We start from the raw sequence: 23,285 nt of genomic DNA, 5'->3' as shown, positions 1-23,285 counted from the left end.
ATCATTTCCAAATAAATAATCAGCATCTCAATATCAAGATACACTGCCAATTTTAAGCTTCTTTTGGATGTTTTGTAACCAGATGTCATGTACAAAGACAGAACATGTATAACAATTAGCAATATAAATAAGTAAAAACAAGGTGCAATACTGTGATATCTCATTGAGACGGAAGAAGAGTATCACCCAAAATAAATCAGAATCTCAATTATTTGAATGAACTGTTACTTGGAGCAAATAATCAATGAATGAGTAACAGTTACCTAGCACACATACCACATATGTGTAGTTTGTAAGAATTTGAAGTGTTTGAGGGCTAGATTGGACCATTATCTCCATTATCATCAACAACCTGTTATGTGGTCAAGGTGTTTGACAATGCTATGCAAAGATTTCTGAAGTCGATCAAGTGCCACCTTCTCAGTAGTATAAGGGGCCTTGGCATATTCTTCTGTTAGGTTCACCAAGGTATCAGTCTGAGTGGGCTTTCTTGCTGTGCACCCCATGATGCTGCTGAGGAGCTGGAGGAGGCTGCGGAGGTTCTCCATGTCACTAAGCATTTGATCTACATTTTCCAATGGGAGACTAGACAATATATTTTGGAATACTTCAAGGGTTTCATCCATGTGCTCCAGGCTCTCTAATAATTGATCATCTGGGATAAAGTCCAAGCCACTGAATTTGAGGTTGCTGGGGAAAAGATACTAGATTTGAAAAAAAAAGGGGAAAAAGACAATGGCATATAATGAGTCTCAAACATGTCACATTTATCTGTTAGTAAAACATAATAAGATAAAGATTGGGAGGATGATGGATGCTAAAGAAATATACTTGAGTATTGTATTAATAAAATACTGTAATGACATATACATATCTAAATTTGGTGCAATAGTGAGAAAATATAAACTGGGATTCAATTAGTGATTAATAGAAGATTAAAACCCAATGAATAAACAAATATCAAATTATTTGTTTAGCAAATTCCACCATAATCCAGTTCAGACAGGGCAAAGACAAGGCAAACATTGCAAAGTGAAGAAGTACAAGTCTCTGTATGCTTTCTCTATGCTGACTGCCAGGTGCAAACAATGATTAACAGGAAGCTAAGATGGAGACGCCCCGTTGCAGGATAAAGAGGTGTTAATTTCTACATTTCATTTTATATTTCATACCTCACACATCTATATATATATTTGTATCCATATATTATGAAGTAAATATAATGTTAACAAATTCTCGGAAGTAGTAGGTCTCGTTTAATTAGTGCAAGCAAATGAACAATGCCCACAGACACTCTTGGCTGCCATTTGTTGACATTTTATCATGCCATTCATACTTTGTAAGTGCTTAAACTGTATAGGTATTATGCCTTGGGATATCTCTATATACACTTCAGGATTCCATTGTATTGAATGATACAAAGTTATGGCTAGTTACCCCCTGTACAAATGTTTCCACTTTTACATGTTAATTTAGACTACTATTTCTTATCCAAAAGGAACTAGAGCAAAGCAGAGATGGATGAGCCCTGGGAATATTATAGTAATGATTTATATTTGTGGATATCACTGGAGAAACAAAATGGAAACAACATTGCAATATTTATAGATTAAAGGAACACTATAGTGAGCTAAACAACTTTAGCTTAATGAAGCAGTTTTGGTGTATAGATCATGCCTGTCAGGCTTCACTGCTCAATTATCTGCCATTTAAGAGTTAAATCACTTTGTTTCTGTTTTTGCAGCCCTTGCCACACCTCCCCTGGCTCTGATTAACACAGCCTGTACAAAAAACAAACTGGTTTCACTTTCAACCAGATGTAATTTATCTTAAACAATTGTATCTCTTGCTCTGTAAATTGAACTTTAATCACATACAGGAGGCTCTTGCAGGGTCTAGCAATCTATTAGCATAGCAGGGGATAAGAAAATCTTAATTAAACAGAACTTTTAATAAAGGAAGGATAATCATTAGATGACTCTTTACAGGAAGTGTTTAGGAAGGCTGTGCAAGTCACATGCAGGGAGGTGTGACTAGAGTTCATAAACAAAGTGATTTAACTCTTAAATAGCCGGGAATTGAGCAGTGAGACTGAGCAGGGGTTATGATCTATACACCAAAACTGCTTCATTAAGCTAAAGTTGTTTTGGTGACAACAGTGCCCCTTTAAGTGGGATGCATCAGATTCAATTAATCACATGACTTTATAGTGTTTTATGTGCTATATGATAATTTAAAACCATGTGTACATGACATAAGGTAAATAAGGTAATTAAAAAATATAATCGTTTTACAAAACACTATTGGATTGAATGTATTGTTGCAATGGCCCAAATATTTTGGTTTTTGAATGTTGTTTGTCTTACTTGGATTGGATGCTCCTGGATTCTGGTTATTAAAGTCCTTGATAACATCTTTGCATCAGCCTTAATTCGATTTGGATCTGGTTTTATTGCCCAACCATGACACAAAGGGAGCCACATCCACAGAAGTCCACAGAGTGACAGTTGAATGTATTGCATTGTGTTCACTTCTTGTATAGCCCTGCAATGCAAAGAGTGTGTTGTGAATTCAGAACAGAACTTCAATATTACAAAAATAAGTGTTGATGCTTTATTAGTCATTTAGCACATTACATTGTGCTCCTGTAATTGTCTTCTGGTTAATTTTTATCTAGCTTTGCCCTGCTGCCATATTTTTTTAGTTAAATCTCTGATGCCTAAAAAGGTTATTGGATGAGTTCCTGGCTTATTGTCCATACACTATAAAATGCTCCCAAACCTTTCCTTAATGCACAGTCCAGGTTCTGAAGGTATTGTCTTCAAATACAATTTTGAAAGGCCTAGCTCATGAACTGTTTAGGGCCTAAACAGTGCCCTATATCAGGGAGGGAGTAGAAGGTGCTATATTTCTCCATTTAACAAAATTATGTTAATGTTACAGTGAGATTCAACAATGGTACAAAACAACTCAATTTGTAAGTTAACTTGTGCATGTCCAAAAATGAATGTTGCCTCTATAGTCATTGTAAATCACAAATTATGGACAGATTTAAAATGTCTTTATTGCAACATTCATCATTCGTGATCACATTAAAGCCAAGAACAAGTGCAACACTTGCAGTGGCAGTAACGCATCTAGACTTGTGCATGTGTATTTATATTTATTTATTGTTTACTGCTCTTCTGTTTTTTTCCTTTATTGGTCACTTCTTACTTGATCTGTGAATAAAAGTAGCATTTAGTCTGTCCTCTTGCCATCAGTCATCCTTATTTTCTTCAATCTTTTCTTTTGTATTGCAGATATAGTTTGCAGTACACGGACTGGCCCATTTTTATGCCCCTTTGGCTTGTGTTATCCGTTTTATAAATACTTTTTCATTAACAAAATTCAGATGAGCCAAATTGCCATATGATTGCAATTTGAACTTCACAAAAAAATAATTGGTTTGGATGAAATTCATTTTTTTGCCCTGAACACGGAGACATTCGAAAAATATATAATTCACTTGATTTGTGCATTAGCAATAGGTTTACATATAAGGTGAAATGGATATGTGAAATGTGTATTGTGTTATACAGGCATATAAGATAATATGGAAATTCATGTGAAGCAGGGTAAACTATTGCAAATGCAAGTTGCACATGTGGGATATCTGCATATTTATCTGTTTATAGTAAATGGATTCTTAAATAACCAATGTTTAAATATTCTCCAATAAGTATAATCACACACACATATATATATATATGTAGAAGAAAACGTCCCTTCTTGATAATATAGCTGTGGGTAGCTCAAACTCTCATCTTATGGGAAGGTACTTAAATAGGTTATTTAAAACTTAAAACAAATAATTCTGAGAGACAATATCCAAACACTATAGATGAAAGAAAAAAATTGACTATACTTTAGGGTATCATTTACCAAAATGGAATGCACTGAAGTGTGAAATTTCCTATGCTCTAGTCAAGCTGATGAAAATGCTTTTTATTAAATATATATACCATGACACCCATGTATGCTGAAATATAGTAAATATACCATTTGCCATTGAGCAAATTCTTGGTTAATACTAGAGTCCCATTTTTAGCAGTGACCTACAATCTTTTTTAAAACTAACTATGTCTCTGTAAATAAATATTTTCCTACAATGCAGACATATTTTCTTCCCAGTACATAAAAAATATATAAAATTAAGCCACATGCAGAAATGCAAACAAAAATATATGAATAAATAGTGATTTAGATGCATAACTACACTTGAACCCACAGTACTGGGAGTTAGCATCTGTACTTTTCACTATATGTCTTTATGCCCTCAATACTAGGCTGTTAAATAAAAGTTTGTCCTTGATTAACCTCAGGAAATAATATGTTCCAGTGAATGCTTCACACAGATGTGCACAAACACACTGCACATTCATGGAAGTTTCCGCAACGTAATGTGAAATGTACATATGCCAAGAAATTGCTTCTAAGCACATAGATAAATTATCAGAAAAAAGATGGATAATGGAATATCTTTGACTCCGACCTCTCCTTCACCCCACATTGCGCGCATCTGCCACTACTTAACGCAAGATGTGGCTAAGGTGCTGCTCCATGCCACTGTCCTCTCTCGCCTAGACTACTGCAATCCGCTTCTCAGTGGTCTTAGGTGATCCCAACTTGCTCCATTGCAGTCTATGATAAATGGGGTGGTGAGGTCCATCTTCCTGTCCGCCTGCACCTCCTACACCTCACCCCTCTGCCAGTCCCTGCATTGGCTTCCCGTAAGATATAAGGCGCAATATAAAATTCTGGTTATTGCTTTTAAATCTCGGCATAATGCCCATCTATTTATCCTCCCTAATACACAAGTATTAGGCCCCTATGCTCTGCTGAAGACCTATTTATATCCTCTGTTCTTACTCCCACCTCTGATGCTCGTCTTCACGCAAGGCTGTCTTTCCGCATGGGCATTTGCCCAGGCTGGCAGGGGAAATCCTTCAATCTCCCCTGCCAGCCCATGGAGAGCCGGCCCTGTTTTCTTGCAGTGGGCTGGCTCGAGCTGAGATCTCCCTCACCAGCCCAAAGATCTTCCTCACCGGCCCAGAGGTCCTTCGATCAGGGAAAGAAAGGGAGAAGACCCAGAGGCATGGGGAGGGACTTGCGAGGCAGGCCACTCCTCCCGCGAGCAGGCTGTGTGGAGTGTTGCTGTGCGTTACCATGGCAATGCTCCACACAGCATTCTGCACGGGAGGACAGGAGACAGCCTGCAGCCATACAAGCTGCTGGCTATACAGAACTCACCACAACCGAACCACCAGGGCTGGCTGTGTACCCCCCACCCCACACAGTCTGCTGAATACACACACTGCTGAATATATACAGTCTGCTGAATACACACACTGCTGAATACACACACAGACAGACTGCCAAATGCACACAGAGACGACTGCTGAGTACACACATACAGACTGCTGAATACATATTCACAGTTTGCTGAATACATACACACAGTCTGCTAAATTCACACACAGCACTCCTCACACACAGTATTGCTCACACACACAGCACCCCTCACACAAACTCACACACACAGCACCTCTCACACACACAGCACCCCTCACATACACACATAACACCCCTCACACAATCACAGCACCCCTCACAAACACAGATACAGCTCCCCTCACACACATACAACACCCCTCACACACACACTGTAACGGATCACCTGGCACCCCGACTTGGTACCTCCGTTAAAGGATGTTCCTAGTGCTTCCTGAGGACTCCAAGCACTCTGGCAGACACCACAATCACCGAATCCGAGAAACCTTTTAAATTCTCCCAAGCATATGAATGCTGTAGACCATTGAATAGGAACCATACGAATAGGCTTGTACTCCTAGCAGTCAACTGGAACAGCAAGCAATAAATCCTTCCCCCCAATAATGCGACGACATATCACTTTGAGGGTAAAACAGGAACTCTCGACTGGCTCATCCAGCCTGGCTTTTATTTCCAACTCACACATACAGGCCACACCCAGGGGGAGGCATAAAAGAACCAATGACATAGATGTTACCTCCCACACATCCCCTCCCCTTAGTGTGACACATAATCCCATTATGCATACAGTGTAAAATATACTTTTACACAACTTTCATAACTTTAAAACCATACATCACATTCACATAAAAATACATATCCACAATCAATCTATTCAGGGGAACAACATATTAAAAAATGGCATGAATCCGACCAGGGGTTCAAAAGTTACTAAAAGTATCTTTTGTTCCTTTCTGGCTGGCAGAAAAACATCCCCACAATGCACCCTGGTTTCCTCCCTTCTGCCCTGGAGTTAATTGGAGAAGTAATCCAATTACCCAGGACTAAAGGCAGACTCCATTAACCACATGGTTGCAAAACGACATAAAACACTTTAAAATACATAAAGTCACATTTACACATAACACACAGACATTTCACCTATCCCCAGATAGCTGGGATCTGCACGCACAAAACTACCGAATAGCGCGCAGATCCTACTCACACAGTACAATTGCCATGGAGCTAAAGTCTTTCCCATAGTCTTTCATTATATGAATAGGCTCCATGGTATGGCTATCTGGGGTATCACATTCCCATAAAGTCTGGTCCATAGTCCAAAGGCAAGAGGCGGGCAATCAGCCCCCTCCAAGGACACGTGGCGAGGTCGGTTTCGCCACACATACACACTGCACCCCTCATTGCAGTATATGTGTGTATTCAACAGTCTGTGTGTATTCAGCAGTCTGTGTGTGTGTGTGAATTTAGCAGACTGTGTGTATGTATTCAGCGAACTGTGAATATGTATTCAGCAGTCTGTATGTGTGTACTCAGCAGTCGGTCTCTGTGTGCATTTGGCAGTCTGTCTGTGTGTGTATTCAGCCGTGTGTGTATTCAGCAGGCTGTATATATTCAGCAGTGTGTGTATTCAGCAGACTGTGTATTCTGCAGTCTTTTTGTGTGTGCGTGGGTATTCAGCGGACTGTGTGTATGTTTTCGGCGGACTGTGTGTATGTATTCAACAGTCTGTCTGTGTGTGTATTTAGCAGTCTGTCTGTGTATTTAGCAGTCTGTGTGTATGTGTATTCAGCAATCGGTGTGTGTATGTATTCAGCAGTGTTTAGCAGTCTGTGACTGTATCTAGCAGTCTGTGGTCTGTGTGTATGTATTGTGTCTATGTATTGCATTTGTGGGAGGTACTAATTAATATAAGCTTCATTTTATCTTTTCAAATCATTTTAGCTTCATTTTATCTATAATTTACATTTTTATTCCTGTGAGTTGTTGTGTAGGCAGGGCCCCAGTGCACTGCTTTGCCCGAGGGCCCATAATGTTGTTAAAGGATCACTATAGGTTCAGGAACACAAACATGTTTTCCTGACCCTATAGTGTTAAAACCACCATCTAGCCCCCCTGGTCCCCTCATGCCTCCATAAATATAGCAAAATCTTACTGCATTCAAGCCTGAAGCTGTAGATCTGCATGCTGTTTGCCTCAGAAAAACAAGCAGTCTGCTGACATCAGCAGAAGTGGTAGCCTGATCCAATCACAATGCTTCCCCATAGGATTGACTGAGACTGACAAGATCAGTGGCAGAGCCAGCATGATTTAAACACAGCCCTGGCCAATCAGCATCTCCTCATAGAGATGAATTGAATCAATGAATCTCTATGAGGAAAGTTCAAGACTTCTCTAGGACTGCACCGTTCCTGTGGAACTCCCTTCCCTTTTCCGTTAGATACTCACCCAGTGTCCACTCCATCAAAAATCATTAAAAACTCACTTTTTCATGAAAGCGTATCAATTAAACTGTTAATGACTCCCAACTGATTCTTCTCCTGCAACTGTCATTTGGAAAAAAAAAAAACACACTCAGTCTTCAGTGAATACTATTCTATCAATCTACTTCCCTAATACTTCCCTTACTTTTTGTGTCCCTTAACCCCACTCCCTCTTGCATGTAAGCTCATTGAGCAGGGCCCTCAACCTCTCTGTTCCTCTGTGTCAAATTTGCCTGGTTACAATTACATGTTTGTTAGTCCGCCCTTTGTAAAGCGTTACGGAATTTGTTGGCGCTATACAAATATAATAATAAATAATAATAATATTCCTTCTATGGGCATCTGATGACAAGTTTTGGATTACATATTTGCTGTTTAGATCTTTATAGGGGTTGTGTTAAAATAGGCAGTATTAGAAAGCTGTACAGTCCTTAAGAACTGTTATAAATCATAACCAACATTTAAAAGTATCAAATATTATTATTCCCAATTGAATGTGTTTGCTAACTAAGGAATGAGGGATATCTAGAGGTAAGACTTGATAGACATCCAAACCTTGATGGAAAGCTCTTGTTTCTTAAAGGGACACTGTAGGCACCCAGACAACGTCAGCTAATTGAAGTAGTCTGGATGCTGTGACCCTTTTGCACTTAGTCAACAATGTAAAACATTGCAGTTCCAGAGAACTGCAATGTTTACATTACAGCTCTAAGTCTGCCCTCAGTGGCTGTCAACCAGACAGCCAGTAGAGGGCTTCCGGAATCTAAACAGACTTTTGGTCCGTTATGTGACGCTGGACGTCCTCATGGACCTTTAGCATCAGATTTTCCCCATATGAAAGCATTGAATAATGCTTTCCTATGGGGAGGTCTAATGCGCACAGCCATTGCCACGCATGCGCATTAGGTATCCCCTGCAAAACTGACATCAGCGGGGGAGGAGCATGGGCGGAGAATGACCCACTGCCAAGGGACATCAGTGCTGGATTAAGGTAAGCAGCTGAAGGGGTTTTAACCCATTCAGCCCTGCCGTGGGGGGGGGGGGAGGGGAGGGGAGGAGAAAGGGGGTGACCTAATAACCCTATAGTGCCAGGAAAACAGCTTTGTTTTCCTGACACTATAGGATCCATTTAATGTCTCTGTCTCCTTTGACATACATAGTGTTCCTTTTATTAGTCTTGCTGTAACATACCAATGAATATCATTATCTATCAATCTATCTATCTATCTATATCTATCTACCTTTCATCGATCTATGACATGTATACTTTTCTTTTAGGATCTGTGTATGGCTGTTCAGCTCAATTCGGCTGATCAATTATATGGATACGTTATTTAGAACAAATAGCAAGTATTCTATGATATCTCTTAATTATGCTCCCAGCAGTCACAAGACAGTTTATTTATTGATTTGATGCACATGGTCCACTCAACAAGGTGAGCAGAAGCTGCATTATTTTATCAACTGATAGCAGGCTGCCAATGTGTGAAATTCCCCAAACAAACGTATTAGCATAGTTACAAACATTCTCATCTGGGAAAAAGAGTAGATGAGGGAGGAAAGAGGACATGGTCCATAAACTGCTGGACATTTGGGATGCATATACACTTTACACTCTCCCTCCTATTGTTTGTTGTTTGTAAAATCCCAATTTATTCTGCTGCTCTAAGTCTACTGAAGTAATTTGTCAATATGTCCTGTAATAATGAATAATTTTTAATATTTCTTTGTTCACTGTCCCCACATTTTAGTCATACAATTTTGTTAGCGTTTTTTTTCAGCAGTGCATAGCACATTAAGTAAGGAATCTGCCTGTTCAGTATGACCTCACGTGCAATAGTCTGTGAAGACGTGTCCCATAACTTCACTGACTCATTCAATTCCTTTTACTTTCCCTGTGCTGGGAAGTTATTCACCAAATACACAGCCTCTCGGCTCTCGTGCATCTATAAAATGTGCTATTTACTCAGAGAGCTGTTTTTGCCCCAAGGGAACTCGCTTTTACTTCCAATGAACAACACATTAGAACAGGCAGGTTCATTGAGAATGTGAACAATTTAGAAAATTAAAAGTTTTATTCCAGAACTCCTGCCAGTCTTTACACAATTAACTATTTTTCTGCTAGTGGCTAGTTTCATCTACTTGCAAGCAGGATTAACCCATTTCGAAACAATAAAATGTTAGAACTGACGTTTTGCCTCTGGTCTTAAAGGGGTTAATGACAATTCTAACTCATGTTGAGTCTTCCAGTAATTGGTCCAATTATTTAGAATGGTCTGTTCACCCGCTAAAGTCAGCTTTGCTGGTGTATGGTACCCTGTTTAACATTTCTGAGCACAGTCAATGTATTTATAAAATAAATATATGATGCTGTTTAAAGTGTTATTAATACAAGTGATATAGCTAATATATATATATATATATATATATATATATATATATATATATATATATATATATAACAATTTATTTGTTGTGCGGTGTTCTCTTACATGGAGGATCCTACTCTAGCTGTTTAATACTTATAAATTGTTGTTATTAAAATGCACATTTTTGTTTCGCTAATAAATGACCCGGAGACACTTTTTTCCCAGATACAAAGTAGTCATTTTAAATATTGTTACTGCTTAATTCATAAAAACACTTAATAGGAAAAGTTATTAATAGGTTCTAAGAATTAGGAAAACACTTCAAAATAAATTAAAAAATCCAAAAAACACACACAATCCATTGCGCAATATTAGGGAAAACAAGGGAATTCTAACCGGAAATATCATTACTGAAGTAAACATTTCCAACATAACATGTAATGTTTGGCAAAGCAAAGTTTATAATTCCAGAAAAGTGAAATTGGCGGATGAGTTGGAGATTTTCCCAGCTCTGCTATTTTGTCTTTTGTATTTCGCTAGATGCCAAATCAGAAATAAAAAAAAAACAAGACGAATGAAAAAAATGGTAAAGCTCCCCTTACTGTTAAACCGATCTGATAGAGGTATATTGATATATTAATAAACTTTGATGAGTGGTTAAACTAACCAGGACAATCAAAGGAATGGGAACAACACATTAGAACATCTTCATTCAAATCTCTAATGACAAGCACCAGAGCAGAGAAGAATTAGCCATTAAGTAAAGTAAGCTACTCTCGCGAGTAGTAGTTCCCATTTATTTTTAGACCAAGGCACACTTTAATCCAAGGAACAACTATTTTGTTTTATATATCTTTTTTAAGCTTCATGGGATTGATGCCAAACTTTGCTACCCCATCCAATGTGCCCTACACGTTTTCAGACAGTCATGCAAGAATTAGCCTTTAATGAATTCTAGTCAAGAGTACAATGAAGGATACAGGCAACAGGAGAGACATATCAAAGCAAAATATGTGCTATCATGGGTAAAATGTGCTGAATGGTAAAAGTAATTCTCTGGTTATTGCTCCATATATGGTATTTTGCCCCATAATAAAACCTACATTTTACTCACTTTGACATATCATAATACCTGGCGTGTTTAAATGATGTCATATAAGATAACAAAAACAGAACTACTACTGGAACACTATCATCTTTTTTTTTTTTCTTTTAGTGATACTACAGTTGTGACAGCTGTTTAAAATACTAAAATACAAAGCTAAAATACAACTAAGACTAAAATACAAGCTGCTACTGACAATTTATGAGCTTGACTTATCAAGTAACACTGGACACAAAACTGTCCAACATTTCCAGAACACATTAAGCGCTTATTCCATTGAGTGGATTTATGTCAAAATGGGATAGCATTGGAATAATATCTCAGCTTCCTTGTCAGTGGAGTCACACATGCAGATAATGTTTAAAACACACATAATCTGTAATAAATACCAAATATGTAGGATCATACAAAACGAAATATTTAAAATCATAAAAAAAATATCTAACTGCATGTTTTCTCTCCTGGTAAGTTTTTTTTAAAATATATTTTCATGTCTGTTTTCCAGACTTATTTTTTGAGAAACATACATAATTTGAAATTTATTTAAAAAAAAAAAGTCTCCATGTGGGGTTTATTCACTAGCCAGCTAAGTTGGAAAAGTTGTCCAACTCAGCACTTTATGCCTACATTTGGGTATTCTGTTTTATTTCTCTACAGGTCACAGTGTAGCAAATAAACTCCAATGTCTAACAAGAAAATTGTAATATATATATAGCTACTGTAATGAAATGTAATGACATAATAAGACAGTGATATATAAATGAATGGATATATGATATATTTTTTACATTTGCCTTTCTTCATATCTGTCATCCTGAAGAAAAACTTAAGTTTCATTTTCTGAATTTCAGACATGCCTTTCATGTACAGCACTCAGATTAAAGTAATGCTGCATTCTTTTTATATATATATATAAATTGAAACCACTCTTTTGGCAGAACATGTTAGCAAAGTAACAATCAAAGAAATGCCTTACCTCTTTACGTCTGTCTTAGTTTGAATGAACTGTGAGTGGCAGCTTATCTGTCTTCAGAATTTATACAGACAAGCATGATTGCCTAAGATATTACTCATCTCAAAGGCTAATGCAAGAGCAATGTCCTCACCTCACAGCCCCCTTGTTAGGAAAAGCTAATTTTCCTGTCATTTTCCCACAAGGAGGGGGCACTTGCATACCTTCTAATCTTACTTTCCTTATTCACTGTTTGCATTTTTACTCTCAGTGTTTTTGGCAAAAAAATGAAATGAAATGTTTCATGGCTAATTTTTCTCCCCTGTGGGTGTACACACACACACGTGCACATACACACACGCACACTCACACAGTTATATATCTGTCAGTCAGGGTCTATGTGTAAATTTGTATGGACGTCAATACTTTTCTTGTCCTGGAACTATAAAACACGTGGTTTATTCACTAAACTGGAAAGTAAGGAGTAGGCAAATTTTAGGCCAAAATAGATGAGATGGAAAATAGACGATTTTGAGAATTTTTATATGTTAAATATTTAAATGTTGTTACGTTAATAAGCCCCACGCCCTAAGTCAGCAGAAAAGAACTGTAACGCTTAAGAGGATTTATTGTACTTGAGACAAACACAAGGTTTCATGTTTCCTGGCAGTGATTTATTTATAAAGTGCAGACAAACACACATAATTCACAGTTTACTTAATGCACCTCATGCTATGACAGATACGATTAAAGAGACGTTAGCTTGCTGAAGTACTTTATGTGTGAAGAGTGCGTCTTGACAGCCACTGAAAGTCTGGGCTTTGGAAAAAAGGGGGGGCTTGCAAAGGATTTCAACAAGAGATCTTCCGCTTTTGCAAGTTGCTTTTAGATATGCCCCCAATGAAAATAATGCATAATTAAGCAAGTTTTCATTAAGGTTATATCTACTGAACTGTGATTTTTTTATTATATTTTTTTTAATCCATTTTTTAGGCAGTTGAGTGCCCTTTAAATGTGGTAACAGAAAATATGTTAAGTATATTGATATAAATTCCCTACATTTGCAGCACTCATTAAGAAATCTTTGGAAAGATATTACCATTGAAGTCGTTCCTTTCTGCTCTTGCCCTGCTTTCTTTTTCCCTTTTCTGCGTTGGCATCCACACTTCTGATAGCTAGTTCCAGAGTGTTGCAGCATGTTAAGGATGTTGACTGTAAATGTAACAAGTGCCTCATGTCATGCCTAAAATAAATGCTAATGTATTGAGCCTAAAGGCTTTCACGTAGCCAATAATGTTGACATCTTTTAGAAATTTCAATCATCTGTGGAGTTTATCAGTGTATTTGATTTCACTTTTAATTGAAAGAGTTTATTCAAATCCGAAAGTTAATTTTCAAGGAGGATGTTTGAAATAAGGGAGGGCAAATGATAGCTGTCTTAAATGAACATTGTAAATATTTTTTATTAAGATCTATAATGATAATGATAACTTATAAGTTGGGAATCATACACAAGCAAGAGAAAGCATTGTAAGTCGTGCCCATTAACAAAGGTAACAATCTAGAGACCCAGACACCCATAATGAGATAAGAAGAATGATACACACCAATTTCCTGGGTAAGAAAAATGTTTTATCTTTTCATATATATTCCTAAAACATAATTAATATGCCAAACATTTATTTAGAAATGTGCTATATTTCAGTCAACAGTTGACTTGTGCATGGAGCGATCTTTGGTTCAGATGAACAATCTTTGACGAAATTGAAATTTTGTTCAGGACTTCCGATGCTCATCCATGTGAGGGTTCAGGTTGGCCAAACGTGTTCCATGGGAAAAAAGTAGAGGAAATATTCAGGCATGCCAAAAAAAAAGTAGGCTATCAGTGTGCAGCAATGGGAAAAAAAAGCTACAATATTGTCTAAACTTTTGCTATGCCAATTCTGAGTTGTCAAAATTATATCATTAAAGAAAATACTCCACTGCCCAAACACAAAAACTAAAAAAGCATTGTTTAGTAGATATACTTCTAATCAAAACATGCATGCATTTCATTATGCACTTGGGTTATATCAAAAAATTGCTTGAAAAAGATGTAGATCTTTTGCCTGAAGCCTTTTCAAGCCCTCCACTGAATTTAGCATCCAGGAAGTACAGAACTGGTAACTGGGGTGTAACAAAGTTAATTTATAAAAGTTCCATTTTTAATTGAAATCTGCACTTTTTGTAAAATGAAAACGACACACTTTTCCTACACAAAGAACTCCGCAAGCTCAAGTGCTTTACATGTATTTCTGAGGTTTGATGGCTCAAAACATCAAACCTTAAACACAACAGTCTTTTTAAAAATAATGCCATACAAAAATGTAATTCTATATCATTAGAAAGATAATTTAATGCTGCAGAATGTAATGCATTTAAAAAAGAAAGGTATACACATAGATCCTTGATATAGGGGGGAAAAAAAGAACACTGTAAAGCATATTTCAATATTTCTTACCATTTCCGCTAGTACGGAGTCTGGAAACTTTTTGATGCAACCTCATAATGATGTCCCATTGAGTGAACCAAGTGTTTCAGTTCAACAGGTGTTATAATGTGAAAGCAAGATTGTGTAATTGCTTCTATCAATAGACTTTTCAGACCTTGTTTGCAGTTTAAAGGGATTCTATAAGGCCAGGAAAACAAAGCTGTTTTGCTGGTGATGTAGAATCCTACAGTGCCCCTTCCTTCGCGCCACCCTCCCACGCAGCTGAAGGTGTTAAAACTCATCTGAATCCAGCACCGGTGTCAGGTTCTGCCCACGCTCCTCCCCCGCTGATGTCAGCCAGTGGGGGCGTGCTAATGCGCATGTGCGGCACTGGCATTAGGATTTCCCCATAGAAAAGCATCATCAAAGCTTTCCTATGGGGAAAATCTGACTCTGGAGGTCCTCATGCATAGCGTGAGGACGTCCAGCAACAGATAAGGTCCATTTCAATTCCAGAAGTCCCTCTAATGGCTGTCGGGTAGACAGCCACTAGAGGAGGAGTTAACCCTACAAGGTAATTATTGCAGTTTCTCAGAAACTGTAATAATTACCATTGTAAGGTTAAGGGACATGGGACATTGCACCCAGACCACTTCAATGAGCTGAAGTGGTCTGGGTGTCTACAGTGTCCCTTTAACTAACAATCAGTTTTGTTTATTAGCTTCACAGTTTTTCTATTGGACTCAGGTCTGGGCTATTATCTGGTCATTTTAGCAGTGGAAAAAGATTTTCCTGAAACCACTTTTTGCATATAGCAGCAACATGACAAGGAGCTAAATCCTGTTGAAATATATAGGATTCATTATCCAGGAAATGATCACATGCCAATGGCTAAATTTTGGTTAAAGTTTATCATTAATATTTTTCATGGTTTGACAGAACCATCAATCGCACAAATCTGCCTACTACAATAATTGATTGGATTCCTTTGGCAGTCTTGTAGTAACGAAAAACGGGGGGGGGGGGTGAGGGGGAGCAGCAGAAGTAATTTTAAAGAACCACTGAAGACACCCAGACCTCAATGCAATGCAAGTTTAACCCTACAATCACACGTATTGCACAGGCATGTTTTTTTGTTTTTTTTATGGGATAGATATTTTACTTGGATTTGGGTCTATTTGTTGTATTGTTGAATTTGTATATTGTGGCACTATTGTGTAATGTCAATGTATTATTAGGCTGTTGCATTTTTTTATTAATGAAGGAAGGATTGTATTTCATAAGTACTAGAGACACTATAGTATTAGCTATAGACTGTTAAAAGCTTATATTGAGAGTACATTATATATATATCATTTTTATTGATTGCTGCTGCATTTCTGATCAGAGGCCACCTGTCTTTCATTGTCTTTGTATGTACATTGACAGTGATAATAAAGCTGAATCTGAATCAATCTAAACAGCAATGTTATGAATGCAGGGATAACACATCAATAGTGGCTGTCTTCCTGACAGCCACTAGAGGGTGCTTCCGCTGAAAAACCCAGACAGACTCAGTTATTCGATCAAATGACTTAGTAGAGGAAGCGTGGAGCAATGCTTGGCAGATCCAACATAAAAAGTCAATAATTCCTAGATTAGGTTTCCTTTTAATGAAGACCTACAGTTGGGTTCTGGCAAACATAATAATAATACATGCTGGCAAGAAATAAGTGTGCCTTCCTAAAAATATTTTTGTGATTATATTGACAATTACATTTCTCTTATTTGGGTATTTGTATATCGTGGCCTTGTTGTAAGTAACTCGAAGTAACTCTTCAAAGATTTTTTTTTTTTTTTTTACAAATTCAGATAGATAATGTTAATTAGATTTGTTTTAATGTGATGGACTGTAACAAATACTTCATAGCAAAGATATTTGTTGCTGAGAAATGTCACATAGAACAAATTGCTTTGCCAGAGTTAAGCACATTTAATGCCGACTTTAAAATATTTTATTAGTGACCAAACTTACTTTACTTGTTCATTGTGTTCAAATCCAGTCAATAATGTGACATTTAGCTACTAAATATGGTTTCGATTGGCTATGCAAGGTTGTGGATTTAACAATAATGAGAATGGTAAATCAAATGGCAAATGAGATTGTACAAGGAAATTTAAAGTTCTCCAGGGAACAATTAGAAGAAACACATGTTAATAATGCAAATAAATAAGCCTATCACATTCTATTTTTTGTCTCAAAGAATGTATCACTCAAGAATGATAGTAAAGTTATTTGAGCTGATTGAGGAAATGTCTGAAAATTGAAAAATAAGTGTTGAAATAAACATATTTATCCTATTTAACACTGACGAAAGAAAAATTATGTTTGTCTTTGGAGTGAGAAAGACAAATGTCTTGGGCAATATCGTAAATAGTGTAATTGGAGCTTTATGTAGTTTGTATTGTTTATCATTGTATTTGGCCTTCCACTATATATGTGTATGTTAGGAAGGCTGTCTACATATAGATTATTCTAGTTATGCATTGACTTTTCTATATTGTTGATGGATAATATGCTGATAATGAACAACAATAAATGCAGTCAAAAAGTTCATACCTTTATTCTCCACCCTTTTTTCAGATTACAAAAAAAAACAACCCAATAAGCATCTTTTTTTTTTTTTTTACCAAGTTAATTGTTATTGCATTGATTTGTATAACTAGGAAATTATGTTCTACGTCTTGTAGTACATGAGTCACTGAAATATGCATACTGCAACTTTATTTATCAAATATGCATGTTTGGGAGCTTGAAATATATCATGTTTGAAAGACCATTTAAATCTAGCATAGGTCATGAAGTAGAATGAACCAATCTGTGTCCTGGAACAGGGGTAGACAACCTTTCGCACTCCAGATGTTGTAGACTACATCCCTCCTGATGCTCTGCCAGCATTATGGCAATAAGAGCATTATGTGAGGAGATGAAGTCCACAACATCTGGAGTGATGAAGGTTGCCTATCCCTGCCCTACAATGTACTGAAAAATATGAGTGCAAAATGTATCTAGCCATTCCAGTAAATAACCTTTCAGTTTTAGGAAGGAGCTAATTTTTGTTTTACCCCAAAATATATCCTACATTCCTTTAAGCACTGTTTTCTTTTTTAGTTTATTCTGAAGTTATATAATTGGAAGATATTTGGAAGAACAGTTTTGACAGAATTCAGTAAACGGAAGATGTTTTGAACAACCGCTACGGCAGAATTCTAATCTTAAGAGAAGATCATTTTCACAAACACGATATTGTAATCTTCACACATGTATACATATCATGTTTTACCTTTAGAATGATTATATGAAAATGGTTCAGACAAACCAGCAGGGAGTTTAATGTGTGTATATGAGATTTTATCAACAAAAACTTGATAAAAATGACCACAGTGTAATTTGAAATCAAAAATCCTTAATTGGAAGTTTAATCAAGAAATAGACATGATGTTTAGAACATGTAAATCAGACGGGTCAGCAGCATCATGTACTAAATACAAAAATGACACAAGAACTTACAAAATAGAAATTAGATGAACTAAAGTAGAAAGCAAAATCCCCAAGAATTTAATAACTATATACTACGTACATGAAAGCTTGCAGATAAAGGAAATTGTTGGCGTGCTGGCTTGTAAGAATCAAAAGAAGGCAAATCTTTTTTTATTCAACTATCTTTTATTTTGTATATATTAATTTGTCTTATTTTTTTTCCTGTTTTTTGAGAAGGCATGTATTTTAATACTGAATACTTCAAGGAAGAAATAATTCAGTTTTTCTGTAATTGTGTTTACTGACGAGTTTTGTTTAACAAAATTAACTTTAAGTTCCAGACAATAATAAAACAGTAATAGAGGTAGTAAAAGAAGTTATGCTGATAAATATAAATAGGAATTTGCAGTTCACAATGCAAGTGATACACATAACTGTCAAGTCTTTGAATTACTTTGGTATAACAGTTCCTTCACGTAGAGTCAACAGAGCATCCTGATAGTGCTATATCTGTGGATAAAAATAAAATACATGTAACATGTGAAGATAAAGGAGGAAGGATAGTGTAGGACAAGAACATTGAAATTTGAGAAAAAGAGAGAGAAGTGGGTTAGAAGCAAAGATAGATTAAATAAAAAATATCCTCTAGATGTCCCAAAAATCTTCCATGTAGAATTGGCCACACTGGGGCTGTGCAGTAAATTCAGATGTACCTTGTTGTAGTGTACTTGGACATGTTACGGGACAGGAAGTAAGTCATCTCCTCTAAAGCCCTGATTTCCATAGTCTTAGTGAATCAGTGATGCAGGAATGATGAATGGGCTAATTCCCAAGGACATGTATCATAGATTTGCTAACTGCTAAAAAAATAAATAAATAAAAATTAGACATAGATTAGAAATTAGATAATACAGTATTTATTGATGGCACTCAAAGTCCAGGATTTTTCTTTTTTTTTTTTAATATGAAAATAAATGCATCTTCACCTGTGTGTCTCTTAACCCTTCTCTTACCACCTTTAATGTATCTTATCCCCCATTTCCCCCCTTTGTGTGCCTTACACCACCCTTGTGTATCATGTACAACCCTCCCCCTCCCCCCATGTGTCTCTTATTTTTCCCACACAGCCTCTCTGTGTGTCTCTTTGTAAACTTTCCCAGCCCCTCTGGGTGTCTCTTTCTCCCACACAGCCACTTCTGTGTGGGTCTTTCTCACAGTCTCTCCCCCCCCCTCCTCCCTTTGTAATATCTTACCCCTCTTGTGCCAGCTTCCCTCTATTTTGTAGCATAGCCAAGCAGACTATGGTAGAAAGGAAACTGTTCATTGCTCTCAGTGAGAAGCTTCCTCTCAGATGGAGTAGAGGTTACAGAAGACCCTTTACCACGGTTCGCTCAGTCACGCTAAATGTAGTGACTGGCATGAGGTAAAGTGATGTGCGCTTTGTGCTTCCTTCCTGCCAGTCAGCCCAAAAGTTACATGCCATGTGCTGGTGGTCCTTCAGGTGGTCACCTGAGCCATCTTATGGTTGCGCTGCCCATGTTTGGCACCTATATTTAAAAAGGACTAATATGTCAACAGTAAAAAGAACATAACTGTGACTTAGTATTAATTATGGAGAAATTATTTCAATACTAGCTGTTAATGATATAATATAATATTAAAACATTTAACTATTCTATTATTGGTATTGGTCAAATGTTTTTTCAAAGGATAAACTATTAAAATGTTGCTAAATGAAGCAATAAAGGTAACTATTCTGTTAAAGTGAATATATATTAAAGATTAATTTTGATAACAAAGTGGTATTAAAATCTAAAAATGTTTAGACTTAGAGATTTATTTCGGGCCAAACGGCAATTTTTATTTTATTTATTTTTTAGTTTCCATAATGATTTTATTAGAAAAAGGAACGGATAATTGGCAATGACCACTAAGGGACACACTTTAAATAGCCTATAATTAATAGTTTAGTTACATGAGCAACTGCTAAAAAATGAAAAGGAAAAAAAAAAAGAGAGAGAGAAAAGGCAGATCTCTGATAGTCTAGTAAAATGTTTTTAAAGGTAGACCTCAAATTTTCCGTGACTGGGATCACTATTATCACATACACAAATAAAAAAAAACCCCAAAGACTGATATTGTTATGACAGTCTTGTCGGTACTTCTATAAAGTAATCTGGCAGATAGAACAGAGCAAGCATATTGTATAAATCTATTATTGACCAAACAGAACCAAAGTGCACCAACATACAACCATGATTGTGTGAGCTGTCACTTAACATCTATTCCATCATACGATGGCAAAAACATTGATAAAGATGTTTGTTCATTAGCACCTAGCAATATTTGACCAAACGTATCAAACAATCCAACCGTAAATAAATTCAGACAAAATAGCCAACAAATGTGTTCCAAACTGCAATTTGGCTAAATTTGGAGTGACTGGGTGATCGTCTGAATTCCCAAACTCTGATCCAAAATATAGCAGAATCACAGACCAAGTGGACCGCACAATGCTGAATTTGTTTGGTTCAGGTTGTGATTCTGAATTCCAACCATGGCAGCAAAGACAGAGATGATTTATGAGAAAAAATATGATTGATGGCTAGGGGACAGTCACTAAATCTTAATTGTATTACCAGATTTAAAAAGTAAGCAATGTATATTTTTATTTTCATTTATAACAATTTATTTTTCCCCCTTATGGGCACTTTTTCTCACTTGAGCTGGGAACCAAATGGTGGTAAAATGCTCCTATCAATGTATGTTTATATCTTGCAGTAAACTGATTAGATAATTTTCGCTCTCTTTTGGTTCATTTGATTCAGTTCCTGAATTGGGTTATTGGTACTGAAATTCTGCCAAGCCAAACAAACACATGGACGATATTCTCTTGCCATGCAGAAGTCTAATATATTTATCTGCATGCATTCCTACAAGGTTTCTGGCCACCTCAACTTTTCTTCTATAGATATATAGCCATGGAAAGGCTCCTGGTTTTGAACGTATGCAGTACTACACCATTACAGAAGCAATTAACAATTGTTCCACAAAAACCTAAGACAATTAGAATGGAGACAGTAGCATTAGGAATGGCATGAAATGGTAAGAATTCAACTATTACTATAAAAAAACAAAAGTGATCATTATTGTCCTGGTCTTTGGGGTACCATCACCGATGAAGAAGCAGAACTAAACATCACACTACACCATAAGAAGTGCATTAACTCAGAGCTACTGTAACTGTAAAATATTACAACCAGTTTTGCTCATTTTGCAATTAATGTTGATGTGTTCAGCTTAGTTAATGCTGATTTTGTAAAAGTAGAGTGAATTATATTTGCAGTAAAGCTATGTCCATTAAGTTGTATAGTTAGGTCACAGCTATATTAAATATTGAATTGAGTGTTCTTTTAAAACCTTGCTTATTTGTTGTGTATTAACATTTTTACAGGACAATTCTAGAATGAATAGATACTCTTTTCAGCTCTGGATGATCATTATTGATATTATATATACCCCAGAATAACAGGAGTATAAAATACATATCCAGACAAAATAGCCCCACGTCATGGGAAACCAGACTCTTATAAATGGTTCAATTACTAAAGAACTGCAGCTTTTCCTGGACTAGAACAATTAAACATTTTTATTATCCAGTAATCAATGAATCCCATTTATGATGCTGGTAATACTCTTGACCTCATCTTTTGTAATTTGTACTTGTTCTCTAGCACACCTCTTTCATTCTTTGGTCACCATCTGATAACTTACAATCTTCATCCCTTTCATTACCTAACAACATAGGATCTAGCAGAAACTTTAACTCTATTGATCTGTGGCAAATTTCCCATTGAACTTTAACCTTTCTTCTGACTCATCTCAAGTGCCTCAATTGCTTTCATCTAGCTAACTACCTTTACAGACCATCTCAACTATCCAGAAGAAAGAAGAGCCAATCACAACTGCCCTTTACAATGGTCACACATAATCATGGCATATCAAGTTAACTTGTTAGTCCGAGAGATTTTTCTGAAAAAACAAATGCTATAAGAGGAAATTCCTAAGTGCATTACAGTTTATTTGTCATAAATCCATGCTATACAATTGTAACTTAGCTCACATTATTTTACAATCAAAGTTACTTAGCATTTCCACTTTCTTTCACAACCCAAAACATCTCTTTACGATCTCAAACTCTACACTATGCCTTGCTACAACCTGCATCCCTTTTACAATTCTCTTAATTTCAACCTACCCTCATGACACCAGTGACACTAGCTTTGCCTATTCTCTTCTTGCCACCATTAACTGAAGAGGAGTCATCTGCATTTATTTATTTTCATCCCACACCAACTGTACACATGTCCCATTCCTTAAAGGGACACAGTAGGCACTGTAACGGCTTCATCTCATTAAAGTGGTTACAGTGTCTGGAGTCTAGTGGCACTGTACCTCCATTCAGCATTAAACAATTTTTAACATTTTAATGATAAATGAGAGTCCCCAGCAATCCATTAGTTCTGTGCTGATTTTGATCATGAGATAATAGTATAGCCTGAACAGGAATGGGCAGCTGTGATTGGCTTAGAGTATCACATTACAGTTTTCGGCCTACGAAAGCACCCCTTGGTAATCTGATTTGGTATGACTACAAGAAAGTGTTAATTATAAAATAGTTAAACTGCTCAAAAATAGTTTAACCCCTTAAGGACACATGACATGTGTGACATGTCATGATTCCCTTTTATTCCAGAAGTTTGGTCCTTAAGGGGTTAAAGGACCACTCCACACCCAAAAGCACTTCAGCTTGCTGAAGTGCTTTATAGGTGTGGAGTATGATAGTTTAACCACAGTTTATAAAAATGCTGATTTCTGTAAGAAATCAGCACTTTTATAAATGAACTAGGGGGGAAAAAACAGGTGGTCAATCAAATGAAGCATGCCAAGGAAGCCAATGACAAACGAGCAAAGTGGTACACATGGGATATAAAAAGTTAGCCAAGGTAAGGAGACCATAAAAGTGCAGTCACTTCCAGACAGCAAGATAAGCAA

General features: G+C 36.6%; 1 protein-coding gene across 1 annotated transcript; it reads right to left on the bottom strand.

Annotated features, from left to right (window-relative positions):
- Window positions 1-344: 344 nt before the first annotated feature.
- Window positions 345-2,522, bottom strand: LEP (leptin). The gene is made up of 2 exons (XM_063445480.1): window positions 2,367-2,522; window positions 345-704 (listed from the first exon to the last, which is right to left on the bottom strand). Exons 1-2 carry the CDS (start codon window positions 2,520-2,522, stop codon window positions 345-347), a joined length of 516 nt encoding a protein of 171 aa, XP_063301550.1.
- Between the last annotated feature and the right edge of the window lie 20,763 nt (window positions 2,523-23,285).

Source organism: Pelobates fuscus, chromosome 3 (genome assembly GCF_036172605.1).
Source record: "Pelobates fuscus isolate aPelFus1 chromosome 3, aPelFus1.pri, whole genome shotgun sequence".
Lineage (NCBI taxonomy): Eukaryota > Metazoa > Chordata > Amphibia > Anura > Pelobatidae > Pelobates > Pelobates fuscus.
This window is presented reverse-complemented; position numbering and strand designations above follow the sequence as displayed.

Coding starts and splice junctions, on each gene's coding strand:
- LEP (XM_063445480.1), bottom strand. CDS start 2,522: ATGCAATACATTCAACTGTCACTCTGTGGACTTCTGTGGATGTGGCTC. Junction 705..2,366: donor TCCAGGAGCATCCAATCCAA/GTAAGACAAACA, acceptor TTTCAAATCTAG/TATCTTTTCCCCAGCAACCT.